The sequence below is a fragment of the Perca fluviatilis genome, chromosome 19, assembly GCF_010015445.1.
Source record: "Perca fluviatilis chromosome 19, GENO_Pfluv_1.0, whole genome shotgun sequence".
Lineage (NCBI taxonomy): Eukaryota > Metazoa > Chordata > Actinopteri > Perciformes > Percidae > Perca > Perca fluviatilis.
Genome location: NC_053130.1, coordinates 11,663,063 through 11,680,636, shown reverse-complemented (window position 1 = coordinate 11,680,636; position 17,574 = coordinate 11,663,063). Strand labels below are relative to the sequence as shown.

Sequence of the window (17,574 nt, the reverse complement as noted above, 5' to 3'; positions counted from 1 at the left end):
AAAATGAACCACATAAAAATAAAAATAAATTGCAGAACCCATAAACAGAAGAAAAACTAGAATCAGATGGGAGGGGGTGCCATACAATTATTTTTTAAGCTTACATTTAAAAGAAGCCACTGACACATTCTGTCATATTTGTTTTATGTCTTAATGTTTTGATTTGGAGTGACTTTATTGTTGATGATGCATATTATGATGCCACCCATAGGCACCTAGACAACTGAATCAATGCTGTCTTTACATTGAGGACCACAATGGAAATAAGTCTTGACATGTGTGCGACTGGCGTTCGTCTCTCTCTTTCTCTCATTGTGCCGACTAAACTAAACTAAAGAAGAAAGTGACACAAATGAAATGAAAAACCTGAATAATCTTTTGCACACACTTCACACACTTTGGTTTTGCCGATTCAAGTGCAATAGATGTATTTTTAGCTTCTAAAAAACACTGCTATCTGCAGACACAAGACACTAGACCCGCCAACCAATTTAGATCCCTCATGTGCAATTTTTGTTATTATTATTTTGTCTCAATTTACTTTATAGTAAGCATTTATGTTGGTTTATATTATAGTATTTAGTGGCTTTTATTTTTTGTAAATAGATGTTAATAATGTATATGGCTGTGCATGTACTTGTACTGCTGCTGTGACACTTGAGATCAATAACATTTATCTTAACTTATGCTAAATGAGTGGTGTTATGCACACATGCAGATGTTTGCAAACAGGACACAGAGGGTAACTCAATGATGATGTGAATCAAATGCTCACCACATGTCAACCCACGCAACCACCTAAAGGGAGAATTTGGTGTTTGCACTCTCTACCACCATGAAAACACCAAATGAGGGAAAATCTTTTGGCAGAATGGCAAACATCTGGAGACAATATGTGGTGCTTCATAACAGTGAATAACAGAACAACTCTCATGAAACGCTGACAGCGATTATACTGGGATAAAGGTGACACTTTCTGATTCACAGCTTTAAGCCCTTCTATAGTTAAAAAAAAAAACTGACGCAATATCTCAAAGAAAACCCATAAGAGCCCACAGAGTCTCACCAGATGACATCATCAATTCGGGCTGTTAATACTCTGATGTCCACAGTGGGGAGACAGTAGTCTGGGTTTGTAGATGTCACATTTGCTGTCAACAACGATTCACATAGCACAATGTTAATTTGTTTATTTAGGTGGATTTTCCTTTTAATATTGAGAGTAGCTGGTACTGTATGTAAGCCCTTGTTTTAGGTGTCAGGCGAGAAATGCAAACCAGCTCACATCAGTTATTCTTTGAAAGAAGAGATTAGAGTATACGTATGTATTTGTGTTTTTGTCTGTGTATGTATGAAACAATACAGGTTGAATAAATAAATTATACTGTAAAATAATACAGGATATGCCACAGAACACCTATCGATAAAGTTTTGAGATCTTAAAACCACTGCTTGTGTAAAAGTTGTATTCCAAGGACATTTTGTTTTTGAAATAATGAGAAATAAATACGAGGACACTGAAAACTGAAACTGATAATGGTATGGAATGTTTTATTTGGGCTGTGGCGGGCCAAGAGATATTAAATAACAATGATTATATGATGGTGAAAAATAACACTTGCTCAGCCATGGATATAATACTATTTTGAGGGAGAAATAAAAAAGATAACATGACAAAAAAAAACAATAATAAAAGTTGTAATGCAGAGTTTGTGCTAAGGGCGTCTTCTAAACATCTTCATATAAACCAGGGAGTCATAATAATCATTCTTTGGCATTATAAAGTTTACAATATTTAATGGTTTTAAAGGGTATGAACACAAACAACTCAAATTGAGTTGAATACCTGAATGCAATTGTACGTGTCTTCAGTCTCTTTATTTTCAATTGCAGTTTCTAGCAGGCACAGAGTTACAACCATCAGTCAGAGCTGGCCAAGAGTAACAGTAAGGATAGAATAACTTTGATGTAATAAATCTGATGACTTCTTGACCTGTGAATAGCATGTCTCTCCTTCATTTAAATGGTGATTATCCAAAGGTACAAAATAACATCAATCAAAGTTTGGAGAAAAAAAATTATATCCTACTCACCTTCCTGATTTATTTCCCATTCAAATGTCAAAGATAATCAGAATTGATGGTCCACCTTATTCAGGGTTGATATAGTGGTTTTGTCAAACTGCCAACTACCATGGGATGTTTTCACATTCAGTTTTAACTTCCTGTCTGGGTTAAGACAGGGAAATTGCTCTCCCTTGATCTTAGCTTCAGTCAACACAGGCTTTATGTCATCTAGTATATCCCTCTGTCGTCCGCTCTTCCTGCTGTCCCTGTCCTTACTGCCGCTCAACAAGATGCCTGGAATCCCACTGTAAAAAATCCTTTATCTAAACAGTAGCCTGGCTTCAGTTACTGTATGCTGGCACAGGTGGTGCTTTCAGGCTTCATTCGTTCATTTTATTTTGCTGACAGGCTCTTGCATGATCTGTTTACATGCGATATCTTTTACTCAGACCCCCACACCTTTTTCCTATTCTGCTCTGCTTCCTTCTTTTCCTCTGTGTCCACTGCTTGCTGTTAGCCTCATATCTATTATTTTAATGTCATACCAGTAACAAGCTGACTAGTAAGTCTTCTTCATACACAGATTTTAGACCAGCATGTTCATGCACACAGACAAGTTTAAGTACTGAATAAACGGTGGTTTTAACTGAGTGGACCGAGGTTAGCTCCAGAGGGACTGAAATGTCAATAAGGGTATAAGCTTCGAAATTAGTCCGATGCTGTCAAGTGTGGGCTGTGAACTTGGCAACTTCATTCCGTTGCAAGTGTAAGAAAATGATTGTTCACAGTTTTCTGTTCCCAACAGCGTTAATTATTCACAACCTTGATCCCACCATTGAGTTAAGTACATTCTGAGAAGAAAACACAGAGCAAGCACTTATTTTCCTGCTCCAATTGCAGTTTTTACCAGTCCACTGTAACTGTAAAACTTTGGATGTAATATTTCTCCATCTCCCGATTCCCCATTTGAGATGACTTGCAAACTCATGGGATAGCGCTGTCCCGGCTGACTCTTCTGCTGGTGTCCTGGCATAGAACAACCAACCTGTACAAGTTCAGTATGACCACCAGGAAGTTCTTGATGGCAAAGAACACCAACATCTGGTGGAAGACTTCATAGTAGGTCATAACAGTGAGCCTGACCACCAGGAAAGGCCCGTCCTGGATAAACAAGGCCTCCAAGATGCTCCACATGTCCGTGCTGTGCTTAGTCAAGAGGGACATCTCCTGGACCCCATGCTCACCCTCACTGTCTGGCTTGGAGTTCACCACTTATTGAAATAAAAAGACAAAAAACAGAAGGTGGAGAGACAGAAGAACAAACCATTTGTTTAGTTGTTTTAACCTGCATTTAAAAACCTAACAAGGGACGGTAGTTGCAAATTAGATATATCTAGATGTCCTGTACATATTACATCTGTTGAACTGCATATCCCTATGTAACAGTGTTTATTGTTACTTTTAAATAAACAAACAAACAATTAGCCTAACATAGTCCTTGATTCTTGTTTAACTAATGGTCCTCTTCCACAAGTCAAGATAAAGGCCTTTTTATTATAGTATCAAGCCATGCAGATAATAATTTTGATGTTTCTTTCTTTTTTTTTTTTTAAGTTTAGAGGTAGGCCTATCATTAACATGAGACTACAACACAATGGATGATTTGTTTTTCAAGTTTTTTTTAAATGTAGTTGATAGAACAAAACTATAGGTCCATTTAGTAGCAGTCAGTAATTATTGGCTTGAGAGAGTTAGCTTGAAAGTGTATTCATTCAGGAAAGATCAAGGTTCACCGTTTTGCTACAGTTGACAGACATGACAACCTTGAAACGGTGTGCAGCGGGCTTTTAGGTCCATTTTATCTCGTTTGGTGGGTTGTTTTGGACGTGTTGCGTTACCTAAATAAGCACGCTTAGTGACCCAAATCAAACACACCCACAATGTTACGTCCCCAACAGGTGACCACAGGTGCATGCTGGATCTGGCATAACGTAACATGCTAAATGCTAATCTCATGGATCCTACAGGTGACTACTGCGTTCACTGAGGAACATTTTAGGCTACCTTCAGTGAGGTGCGTGAGGCCTTTCTGCTGTTTGTGAGTGCAGAGCCTCATTCAGATGAAAACATTTTGAATTTGATGAGCGCAGTGGGACAGAGAGGCTGAGTGGACTGGTTGTACTGGAACAGAGAGACTGGGTGGACTGGTTATAGCCTACTGGGACAGAGAGACTGGGTGGACTGGTTATAGCCTACTGGGACAGAGAGACTGGATGGACTGGTTATAGCCTACTGGGACAGAGAGACTGGATGGACTGGTTATAGCCTACTAGGACAGAGAGACTGGGTGGATTGGTTATACTGGGACAGAGAGACTGGGTGGACTAGTTATAGCCTACTGGGACAGAGAGACTGGGTGAACTGGTTATAGCCTACTAGGACAGAGAGACTGGGTGGATTGGTTATACTGGGACAGAGAGACTGGGTGGACTGGTTATAGCCTACTGGGACAGAGAGACTGGGTGGATTGGTTATACTGGGACAGAGAGACTGGGTGGATTGGTTATACTGGGACAGAGAGACTGGGTGGATTGGTTATACTGGGACAGAGAGACTGGGGTGGACTGCTTGTTTTGAGAACGAACGAGCAGAGAAATTGAACCTAGCAGACTGGAGGACTTTGCGGTGTGTGTGTGTGTGCGTGTGTGTTTGTTGCTCTGTGGTGTAGATTGTGTAGTCTCTATTTTTGCTTTAATAGCCGACAGGTGTCGTGCTAAGGTAGTTGTCTGATAGGAAATGTGCCCCTGGTCGCGGGAGTGCGCATTCAGGGACTTACATTACTCATATTACTACGCGATTTCACTTACATATGCAAAAAGAGCAGGATGACAGGACAACTGTTTAATAGCAAAAACATTGTCAAAGTGCCCTCTAGTAATAAGCAGTGTGACAACCAACCCGTGGGACAACCAACCCCGTTCTCCTCCTCATCTATTAAAATAAATGGTTTATATAGGCTACGCTGCTCATTATGTCATTTTTATTTAATTGTCTGAGTTTTGCCTTTTTTCTGGTTAATTCTAGTAGGCTACAAAGGCTTTTACTTAAATGCAATATTCTAGTACTCTTCAATCCCTCCTTTTATTTGTATCTTAGTACATTTTTACACAAGTACTTTTACTTGAGTAAAATCTATCTAGAGTAACAGTACTTGAGTGCAATATTCTAGTACTCTGTCCATCGATGATGAACATGCTAAACCTGTATGTCAACACTTTCTCTGTTTACATGGCCTTCAAACATACACCCAAAGACACACCCCCATGAGCAGACACAAACAAACTGCACAGACTGAAGGAAAATCAGCTTCATTTGTAAACACAACAGAGCACTGTGTGTGCATTTAAGCTCTAAGTGCTCTTAATGCATTATAACGTTAAAGCTACACATGAAAGTATCACTATCAGGAATCTCAGCATCTATTTGTAAATTATTCATCATTGGGTTGTTAATAATTTAGATCATTAGTGGGAGTTGTATAAGTCGAGAACAAAGATGTGCTGTTTCTAATTACGTTATAATGTTCTGTCTTTCTTTTTTTCTTTCATGAAACACTATCCTTTGTTCCCTCAGACTTGGGCAGGCGGGTTGACATTTTTCTCAGTATAATAAGTTGCAGAAAGACATCTGCGAGTTGGGTCTTGCCTTATAATGGCTTTCTCTTATCAGCGAAGTTGAGAACTGGAGACTTTGTCAGTCCAAATCTACTTATATAATGAACATGTAAGACTGGATTTCCTCCTAAAGACTGTCAACATTTATACAAACTCCTTAAGTACACCCTTTATTTTGTGGTTAAGTCTGTTTTTAGAACTATACATCTGAAAGTATGGGACATTACCATGGCTTGGGAAGTGAAAACAGATCTTTGGATTAAAATTTGACAAAGCTGGAGATAGAGGAGCAAGGGATTTCAGCTAAACTACTTTTCACTGTTTACTTACAGCACTGGCCTGGACGCTGCTGACTAAACACATTGTTTGGATCGCCCCACATTGGGAAGAGGTTATGTTCAACAAAACACGCCTGTATCTGCTTTAATAAGCACCAAAGTTATTGGTTTAAGACACAAACTGACCAGCCAGATGTAAGGGGAACTGCAGCATGCTCCAGGTCCATACAGCTAAGATGATGTAGACCAGCTGAGGGCTGTTCTCTCTGGAAAAGACACATAGGAAATATAGTCAATGTCAGTCCTGTGAGTTTCAATAAATGTTAATGGAATGCTGCTTATTTCATGTATTAAGTGCATTGATATAATGTTGTGATGTGGGGACACAGATTAGGTAACATCACTTTATAAGCATCTATTGTTTATACATAAGTGTGAACATACTTATATTATGCATCACAGAGTTTAGGAGACATATTCATAACCAACAATCAACATGATTAGCCACCCACTTGACATCTGACAGTGTCTCGCTAGTAAATTCAAGGATGTCTGCCGCAGTGCCAACAAAAATTAGGAGAAGCTGCGAGAGCTCGTCCCGCGTGACTCCGCCTCCCAGCGGGAGGAGCCACTTCCCTAAGATGAGGAGGATGAGCAGGATCTGATGGAGAGCCAGGATCCAGTCGTTAGAACATACAGACGATAACACCTGGTTAAAATGCTGTAAAAGGAAGAGAGATTGAAAGTTATTTATTTGTCAATAACGTGAGGGTTTTTCTTATGTTCCATGTTTCCCTTAGTATGCAGCTATAGCTCTCAGCTCATGCAATGCAATGCTACTCGTTTCTGGTAGATATTATTGCGGCAAATGTCACAAATACATACTTTAATATTTTAAAGAAAGGCTTAATAATTTCCTAAGACATCTGGGCACTGTAGTTAACGAAAAAGTGCATACAAAAGTGCAGTTGATAGGGACTATTTTCAGCTTGGTGTGCTTGGTATTGACTCAAAATTAACTACAGTGTTCATGGTAATGATCACAGTGCAACAATGTGGCTCATTATAGGTCTATGACACAGTAATGAGCTATATCAGGCTTTGACAGCACATACAGTACTTATCACTAGCATAAATTAATTATAATTTTTTTTAAATGGGATTTGTTGACAAAAAATTTAAATACATACATACTTATCCTTCAATGACTCCATTATGTTGCACAATGTGAACTTTGTGTTTCTAACTGAAACACAGTAAAGAGCTGAGGCATGCAGCCAGCTTATGGAGGTGTGCCCCAACAAATATTAGCTTTCTAACTCTCCTGGGCTAATGAGTGTGGTGGTGGTCCAACTGTTGTTTATTTAAGCCATTTAAAATGCTCCCCACTAACGGTTATTGGCCACACGGGTTTTCAGTATCTTAAGTTTGTTATTAATGGCAGAAAGTCTCAGCCCTCCAGACTTAGTAAATTGTTTTAAGTTTGCTTACTATGCTGCTCTACAGTTTGCATTCCCAGGTCTATTCTTAGGTCTCTCTTCATCTGAAGCAAAGCAAAAAGACATCTCTTCCTGTGACATCCGGTTTCAGTCAGATCAGGGTGAACGTTACCTTTTGTGTTCTTATTGATTAAAATTGTTCCGGTTGATACTGTTAGTCATAATACTTTATTTGCTATATAGTTGCTATGTAGCCTGGTATCTCAAGTTTGCTATAATTGTCTTGCTGAAGTCAGTGTCTGGATGACTCATGTTTTCTTTTATTAAATCACAACTAAACCAAAATTATTGTCCTGATTGGACCTTAGTATTTGCCAGCATGTTAGATATTCACTTCTTGTTATGTTATAAAACATTGTGAAGTTACATATACTTCTCTACTGATGTAGAAAGCCCTGCAGATTTTGAACAGCTCACCCGGTGACTGCAGAAGACATTCAGAAACCTGTATCTCACTCAAAACAGCATGGATGTTTTTTTTATCCAAGTTTGTATGTGTGTGGAAGCACCAGATACACAAAATAACACCCCAAATCCCATTATTTTTCATAATATGGGCACTTTTATTTGTATCTAGAAGCCTTTCTTCTATGCAAAAGAGGAGAGTGTTTGAACGAATCAACAAAGATAATAGAGAGAGGGCAGCTCTTGCCAGAATCCAGGCCTGTATTTGTGGGAAGATTATTTTTCTCTCCCATTGGTGGATTCTTTCTGAATGATTTAACCCCTGGGGCTGCATCTGGCTTTCCCATCTTCTAATGTTCATGTTTTTCTCTTCTGCATTCACTTCAAAGTGGCAATCAGGGAATCTGTCCAAAACTCCACTCCTAAATGACTGAGTAATTCTCCTCAGGAATTTCAAATTACCCCGATGCTGGTTTGTCAGATTTAGGATTATTATTTAGATAACCACCTCACACAAACACAACACTTTGCCACTGAAGAGCTTGCTTTCAAATAGAGTTTGGCCTTGAATACAGTTGAGAGCTGACGGAGTATCTTAGAATGAGGATACAGTTGCAAAGTATTTTCCAATTTTGACAGTGTGACAGTTAGGGTCCAAAATTAACTTTTTTTTTGTCCACCAGCATTCAAATTGTACAAGCCACTCAATAGATTACACAGTTTTTTGGCTGGTTAGTGAAGCAAATCTACCCACCACTTGCATATTTTACCAGCATTTGGCTGGTAGGTGGAGCTAATTTTGGACCCTGGTGACAGTATATCATTTAGTTTTCTACAGCAATTTACAGGCAAAATGCATCATTTGAGAGCATCAGTCAATATGTTTACAACTCATCTTCATTCAGATTGTTGGCTCTCCATCCTTAAAAAAGGATAAATAGATACTGAAGTATTTGTTCGAAACATGAACGTCTGCAAAAAGGAAGCTCCCAAAGCAGACAATGTGTTATTATGAGTAAGTTTCAAGGACTCTGCTCTTTATGAGTAGACTAGATTAGTTAGTTACATCAAAACCTGAACCATAAGCTACATTTTAAGAAAGATTGGAAAGATTTCCAAAGATTTCCAATAGTTTGACATTTTGGAAGGTTTGCTTATAGGCTTTTTTGTTGAGAGTTGAGCAGATCGAAACCACTCTCATATGTTCAATATAAAGCTACAGGCAGCAGGCAGTAAGCTTGGCGAGTCTGATTTCCTGGAAGCGTCACATGGTGATGAGAAGAGCTGTGATTCACCATTTCGTTGAGAGCTTCTTGAGAAATCTATACTATTACCCCACATATTGTGTGTAATCCAGTCTGCAATGTACACTTGTGATTTAAAAGAAAAACGTTATCGAAAAAACAACAACCTTGATCATCTTTGTTGCGCTTGTTCCTTTCTGTTCTTTGTTGGCATATCGTAAAATGTTATACGAGGCATGTGAAATGAATCTTTCAGTCTGTCGCTCTTACCTTCAGGTAGTTTGTGAGGTTTCCGTTTCCCAGGGTCTCGTTCAGAGTGATCACCTTGCGCAGATTCTCCCAAGAATCAAGGTTTTTGCACTGAAAACAGTTGAAAGAGGCTTTTTTTTTGTATAGTTAAAACTGAACAGCTTAAAGCGAATGCAGAAGTTGAAGGAATCAATAAATGAAGAAATGATAAACTGTAGCTATGTATCCAAAGAGATAGAGTTCTGCAACCCCTCCCTCCTAACCACCAACATCCGTCATTGAATTACATGTTGTTTCAAACACTGACTAAGTATTTGTGTTTCTGGCGTGAAGTACCTGAGGGTGACCTGAGGGGTTCCTGACTTTGTCCTGCTGGTGGTGGAGCTCCAGGATCCAGATGGAGGGAATGATACTTATTAGAAACAGAAAGATAGGAGGAGAAAACCTGCAAGACAACCAACCCAACTTCAGCAACACAACTTCATAAAGATGTAATACAAACCTTAATTCTGTGTTAAAAAGTCAAGCATTTAGAAGTTATATAATTTTGGAAGCCAGGTTAATAAATATTACAATTGTTTAGAGCTGAAACGATTAGTCAGTTGATTCACTGATCAACTGACTAATCGTTAATAGATAATTGATCTCCAAAGAATTAGTAATCATTTTAACCATTCAAGCAAAAATAAAATGCCAGCAATATATACAGATATGAAGATTTGCAGCTTTTGTTTGTCTTAAATACAATATATTTGGGTTTCAGACTGTAATATTTGAAGATAACTTTTAAAAAGACAACTATTTTCTGATCTTTTAAAACCCAAAACATTAATCAAGAGAAAAATGATGATTAATTGATAATGAAAATCGTTAGTTGCATCCCTAATTTTATTATCAATTTGCTTTCATTTAACTACATAAAGTTTCTCCCCTACACAAATCAATGCTTCTCATAAAGCTTAATAACTATACAGGATAACAAAACAATGTTTTGGAGATCTCTGAGCATGGAGAAGGAAATTAATGGGTGGATGTTTCTCATCATTAAAAAAATTACAATCTGACATATTGTATGTTTATTTAAAATGCCTGCTGTCATTGAAGGTTCAACAAAACAAAAAAAACACACAGAGTATTGTTTACAGATTAAATTTAGACATGGAGGAAGTATGTTGGATCAGCTGGGTAAATTAAGTTGTAGGCTACCACCCCATTTACTGTCAGGGGACCCGGTTAGACAATAACAGCGGAAGGGAAAGCAGGATGCAGGGAATTTAGATTTAGAGCGGTGGGGGAAGGGATCAAAACAGGGAGAAGATGACAAAAGCTTAATTTATTCATGCAATATACTTTTCAAATATTCAGCAAAACCAATATGTAGCAAACCAGGTTGTTGATAATAGTTTTACACAAACAAATATTGTAGCCTACATTCACGGTTAAATTGAACTCAAGCGAAATGAAATAATTTAATAATAATGTATTTAGTTTCTACATGCATCATCATCTTACCATTTGTAATCTTGTCCTTTTCGACTCTTTAGCGTTATTATCATTTCAACGACAAGCGGCAGAAAGAGGAAAGTCAGGAACCAGTAAGTGTGATCTTTCTTCACCCATGTCACCCTCCAGACGCCGGTCAGAGAGACGAGGATAAATAACGCTCTGGTGATAACGGCAGATATAAACTTCAACATGCCGGCTGGTTGCAGGTCGGTATTGTGCACCCCGTTATTCCTGAAAGTTAAAATCCTAGAGAGATCCGTGGTTGCAGCTTCAAACGGGCTGGCTTCAAAAGTGAGCAAAAAAACAAAACTGTTGAATTAAGTTTTTCGAAAAAGTGCCCAAAGTTTTAGCCCCGCCTAGAAAGAGAGGCCCGTCCAGATTTATCTGACAGGGGACCAGATAGTGGACAGTGATGGCGCTGCACTCAAGGGTGCTGCTGTTACAGGTTACACGACAAAGAATATAATATAATATTCAGAATGTATTTTAATGATTTATGGATGACATGGTACCGTCCAACGACTCTGTGAATGTACAGAAGAGGGCAGCATCTCATCATCTGTTCATTCACCAGGCATTACAACATGAAGCGCACTTCTTCTGTTGCTGAATCTGTAATTTACGACCTCAAACTGTACCATAAAGTATAATGACTAATAGCATGCACATTATCATTTCCAGTGTAGTGCTTATTCATTTCAGTGTCAGGGCCATGGATGTATTAAAGGTCCCATGGCATGAAAATGTCACTTTATGAGGTTTTTTTAACATTAATATGCGTTCCCCCAGCCTGCCTATGGTCCCCCAGTGGCTAGAAATGGTGATAGGTGTAAACCGAGCCGTATCCTGCTCTGCCTTTGAGAAAATGAAAGCTCAGATGGGCCGATCCGGAATCTGCTCCTTATGACCTCATAAGGAGCAAGGTTACCTCCCCTTTCTCTGCTTTGCCCGCCCAGAGAATTTGGTCCACCCATGAGAGAGAGACATCATGGCTTTCAAACATGCAAAGTGGCAGTTGGTCAAGGCCACACCCCCACCCTCCACCTTGCCCCCCCCTCTCTCCTTCTCAATAGCTACAGACACAGAAATGGCACATACTAAGGAAAGCTCATTGTGGGACTGGCTCTAGTGGCTGTAATTCTGCACCAAGGCTGAATTATTGGAAAAAGACTTCAGATACAGTATTAGGGGACCACTAAGGTCTATATAAAAGCATCCAAAGAGCACCATGTCATGGGACCTTTAAGAGAACGGTCAGGGCTCGAATCAACAGTAACGGTTGCCTAGATTGAGTCAATTGGCAACCATTTTGTGGCCTCTGGTTGCCCTCTTTCCACACATGTGCGTTTACCGTGAAAAGATAACTACAGGCAATGCAGTTTTCTGTTCACGTTAACGGCGCATATTAAAATCCGGTGCTAGTATGGCACTGGTATCTACCGGATGAAATAGCAACGCGGATTTCGGTGCCTCATTATGGTGCAACCTAAATGTCTGATGCTGCGAAAAAGCTTACATAAAACTGATAAACCTTGTGGTGCATTCAAAGTTATTGTAAAATACCCTTTTCTCATCTGTTTTTCTTTTTTTAACAACAATTTACTGGTGAAATAAGTTATTATTGTCAAAAGTTTATTACATTTATAATAATCATTTAAATTCCCCCTTTTTTTGTGCTGATCTGAAAATTGATTAGATCCCTGACTCAAACCGTGATCCGACCCGTGAGTTTTGTCATCCGTTGCACCCCTATTTGAGAGGGCTGGGAAATTATATTGCAAGCCATTATCTCATTGTTTCATTATTAAATTGTGTGGTATAGTTACATAAGAAATGAATTGCTCCAAATATAGGCAGTTTAAAACATGGCAAACATATTAGTTTCGGCAACCAAAAGCTGATGCCTGGTTGTCAAGCTGGCAACCACTTAAAAAGTTAGCGTTGAGCCCTGAGTGAAATCACGTGGAGGCCGTGGTGGAAGAAGTAGATAATTTAATTGTACATATTTTATATATATATATATATATATATATATATATATATATATATATATATATATATATATATATACAACATATATCCATATATATATACAACATATTTAATTTGAAGTTAAAGTAAGTCCTCAATTTAAAAAAAAAAAATTTAAAAGTACAGATTCATTATCAGCATAATGAAGTATCAAAGGTGAAAAGTCTGTTACATTACTATTATATTGTTGGATTATTAAAACTGATTTTGATGCATTTTGCTGTTGCTAGTCATGGTGGAGCTAATTTCAACTATTATGTAGACTGTAGGATAGTTTATCTCCCCATGCAGGAAATAACACATCAGACCAAGTCCTTGCTAAAACACACAAACACAGACACAGACACACAGACACACACACACACACACACACACACACACACACACACACACACACACACACACACACACACACACACACACACACACACACACACACACACACACACTCTCTCTCTCTCTCTCTCGCAAGTCATTTTGCCCTACTTGGCTGCATGCTGAGTACATTTCTATTCATATCAATCTGGCCAGCCAGTGCAGGAGAGAGGAAACAGTAGAAAGGCCTGGGACCTTGGAAAGGAGACAGACTTTTCCTGTCTTTGTTCCAAAATGTCTATCATCATTTGGTTTGCATCACGTAAAATCACAATGAGATTTTCAGACAGTGAAAAAGTAGGGGAGAGAGTTACCAGCTGCATACATGGGGAGTTCTGTTACATCCTGCGTAAAAAAACATTGCAGGTTGAGTTTTTTAAGAAACCACTGGTGTATTTGTAAAACATGTCTCTATGAAGGTTTCTGGTTTCCAAGTGACTGAAGTCTAGAATAAACAACAGCAACTTAATCTGTCACAGAGTGAGAATCAGTCAGTCAGTCAGTCAGTCAGTCAGTTATAAAGGGAAACAACCCCTCCTCTGTTGACTGCGACAGAACGGCCATCCAACATTATTCCACATGGCTGGTGTTACCCAGTGATTCTGTTTGAGGGGGTGCTGTTTAAGACTGTGTGGAGATGATAATGACAGAGATGGCCGAGGGGCTCTGGTCACTGATCACAGAACAGTGATTCCCTCCATGCTGCCGCTTCAATCAGCACCGCTACAAAGCTCATGTAGAGCTACACCATTTGCTGTTGTCAGCACAAAAATAATCTTTGTAACATAGAATAGAATAAAATATACCACAGCGGAGCAATGGAAACACTGTGAGGTCATTGTTTGAAATATTGCTGGTTATACAGACTACAAAGGATGATAAGTATTATACATAAGACATAACTGAAAACTATTTATATAATTAAGGAACTAAGGGAGGCAAAAATAAAATTAAAACTGCTTCTTATGTTTACACACAACAAAAAAAGATCATGTAGCTCTTAATTAGGTATGCATGATTCCACTTTTTCTCTCCCAGAATGATACCTAAACTAAACACACAACCCATCAAAATAAAAAATAAAAGTATTTGTACATTATGCTTTATTCACCAAATGTTTTTGGCTATATTTCTTTAATCTGGGTGGTGTCTGAGGTTATTGAGGTTGACATCTGAGGAAAACAATGAAGGCAGTATCGGCAGAAATGTCTGGTTAATAAAGCGTGGTGCAGTAGAGAATAGTTTTTATTTCGTTGCATTCACACACCTACATTATCTTTAGCACTGTGCATATGTTATTGGTCTCTTCAAAAAGCTTTATCTTTGTCTGGTTGATCCATATAATAACTGGTGAAAATACCGAACCAATGTTTGGGATTGGTGCAATGCCCTGTATACTTCATTTGTTTTGTGTCTGCTTGCATTCTGTGACTTCATGTGTTTAAAGGTAAACAAAGGAATGTACTTCTGCATTGCTGTAGTCTTATAGTATATATTTCTATAACTTTTCTTGGTGTAAATGCCCACTGTACATAGGCTAGCCGTGAGTTTTTCCTGCAGTTCAATAGATGTGAGTCATCCTGCCTTACAAATCTAGATTTTCATTCGTTAAGGTTTCAGCTGACAGTTTAAGTGTTGCATTCCTGAAGAACTGTTTAAAGGGATTTCACCCTAATAAGAAGGAAATCCAAGTATAAACACTGAAGTTTCAAGCATTAAAATAGTAATATTAAAACCACACTGGGCTTCAGTAGAATATTGGAGGCATTTCAGGTTGTATCCAAAGCTGCAACCTGCCCTCAGTGGTGGGTGAAGTACTTATCAATACCAGTGTACAAATACTTTGTTACAAGTAAAAGTCCTGCTTTTAAAATGGTATTTAAGTAAAAGTACGAAAGTAGCATCAAAATATACTTTAAGTACCAAAATTAAAAGTACTCACTATGCAGGCGGGTACTTCAAATTGTACACTACTTGAGTGTATTTACTTATTAACTTTCTACAACTGCTTACCCATGAACATCCATGTTGTAATGTAGAAAGCAACAGTGCAGCTTTTATCAGTAGTTTGTGATCAGCAGCTACACCTCTCTCAAGACTGGCTAATTAATACCTTGGCTATTGTGTTACACAGTAAATTACACTAATCCTGTTTAATACAGCTGTCACTAGCTCCATGTCATTACTGTTGTATCCCAACAGGTGGCACTCAACACCACAGCTTCCAGGTGGAGCAGGGCAAAACAGCTCTGGGAGTTGCACCTTTATTAGTCAACCATTTATGCTAATTGACAAAAGGCTTGGCATACAATTTAAAAAAGGAGGGGGGACAGATAAAGAGGTGTTATTAAAATTAGAAGCCATTGCTTCTTGTGTGTGTCAGTCTATTTTTAGGGATGAAAAATGCTTTCACACAGTTACCAAAGCTCAGTGGATACAACTCATATTTTCCAAAAGAGGGCTCCTTTTAAGGAGAAACCACAGAATCCATTCCTCCTTTGTTTATTCATTTAATTTCATGGCAGCTGCGCCTGCTTTAAAGCCATGTCAGAAACAACCCAAGTAGATTGTTTCCCAAATATAAACTTTCTTTAAACAGTACAGGTCACGGGTGAAGCAGGTGGCTAAATGGTCACACAGCTCTAGCCTTGATTCTCTCTCCTTGTTTCAAAAATACTGTTTCAACTTAGGGCCTTGCAGAGTCACACATGTCAGGCATTTGCATGGGAGAAATTGGACATAAATGGGTAACACATGACTCATTCTGTCTCAGCCCCAACAGCTGCAACAGGCCAAGCAGTTATTGGACAAATATGATTCGCCTCTGAACACAGCGAGTCTTCAAAGCTTTTCCAATGTGGAATCTTTAACGTAAGCTGAAAAATAAAGAGATATTGAAGGGGATTTTGTGTGAAACATATTGAGTTACATTTAAACCATATCATGAGTATTCTTTTTCCTTTCACTCACAGGATTTCTTTTTTTGCCAACGTGAATTCTGCATCAGCAATCAAAACAAAAGGCTATTATGCAGCGCAGTGCTGGCCCCCAGTTGCTACTTGGCTCATATTCCCTGTACAGTAAACAGCCCACAGATGTTTTACATTGATATTAAGAACCTTAATTTGTCCTGTGCAGAAAAAGGCCAAGCATAGCATGGGGATTAAGTTCTCAGCCATGTATCACACACAGCACAGACAGCAATCTCATTTAGCTTGAGTGAAGTTTACAGTGAGTGGGTTTTGCATAGATCATTAGTTGTCTCAAAATACCTCCCTGTCACCATAGCAACTTCAAGTGACTGCTAAATTGCCTTATAAAATGAGATAAATTATTAAAGCTGAGAGTTTTTTTTCTTCTTTAATGTGTGTGCTCAGACTCTGAGCTCTGAACAGAATACTGTATTTCCTCTCCAGCGCTGCTGTAATGGAACAATTCAGCAGTTGTCAGTAATATTTCAAAATGTATCCATTGTCTCCATTCTTGAATTGGCTGATTGTCCTGATTTGCTGATATATCACAAGGATTACACAGATTACAACAGTATTGCACACATGACAACTGAAGCTGTTATCCAAATAGAATACATTATGACAAATCGGTGTAAAACGGCTGCATTGTAATTGCCTATACACACACACGGTTATTTGACATATATATATAATGCAGTACGCTCAGCCCAGATGGGAGGGTGACACGCACCAGTGAGTAATCTGATCATAGATGTCTGCTGACATTTATAGCCGTTTTATAACAATTCAGTGTTTGACAGAAAAGGCAGTTGGTGATGTGTTACACAGATGGTCACTGTCCTCAGCGACTTCATAGTCAATGATAGTTTGACCACTGGGTGTAATAACCTGACTGATGTTTGAAATGCACTGTAAATGCTGAGATCAGATTTGGAATTAATGTATTCCTCAGATGCAAAGGTGACACTGTGACCTCTTTGCTTAAAAAAGCTTTTTTTGGGGGTTCACCAGTGTTCGCCTCTCTCTCTCTCTCCCTGCACTGAAAACATGCATAACTCACAAGCAGTAACTCAATCTAACAAAATGCCTTTTCAATCACTCTCATCTTTTATAGTTATACCCATCATACATTTACATAAATACATTATTCATGGTTCTAATCCCGGTTTCAGATGGGGAGATATAAAATGCGACTGTGTGTGTGTGTGTGTGTGTGTGTGTGCGAGCGTGCGTCTCCTGATGTGTATGCAGATGGCAGGGGAATGAAGCAGCCTA

General features: G+C 38.7%; 1 protein-coding gene across 1 annotated transcript; it reads right to left on the bottom strand.

Annotated features, from left to right (window-relative positions):
- Window positions 1–1,525: 1,525 nt before the first annotated feature.
- Window positions 1,526–11,264, bottom strand: LOC120547549 (transmembrane protein 26-like). Its single transcript, XM_039783016.1, has 6 exons — window positions 10,928–11,264; window positions 9,752–9,860; window positions 9,437–9,526; window positions 6,531–6,739; window positions 6,205–6,284; window positions 1,526–3,337 (listed from the first exon to the last, which is right to left on the bottom strand). Exons 1-6 carry the CDS (start codon window positions 11,110–11,112, stop codon window positions 3,051–3,053), a joined length of 960 nt encoding a protein of 319 aa, XP_039638950.1. The 5' UTR covers window positions 11,113–11,264; the 3' UTR covers window positions 1,526–3,050.
- Window positions 11,265–17,574: the final 6,310 nt, after the last annotated feature.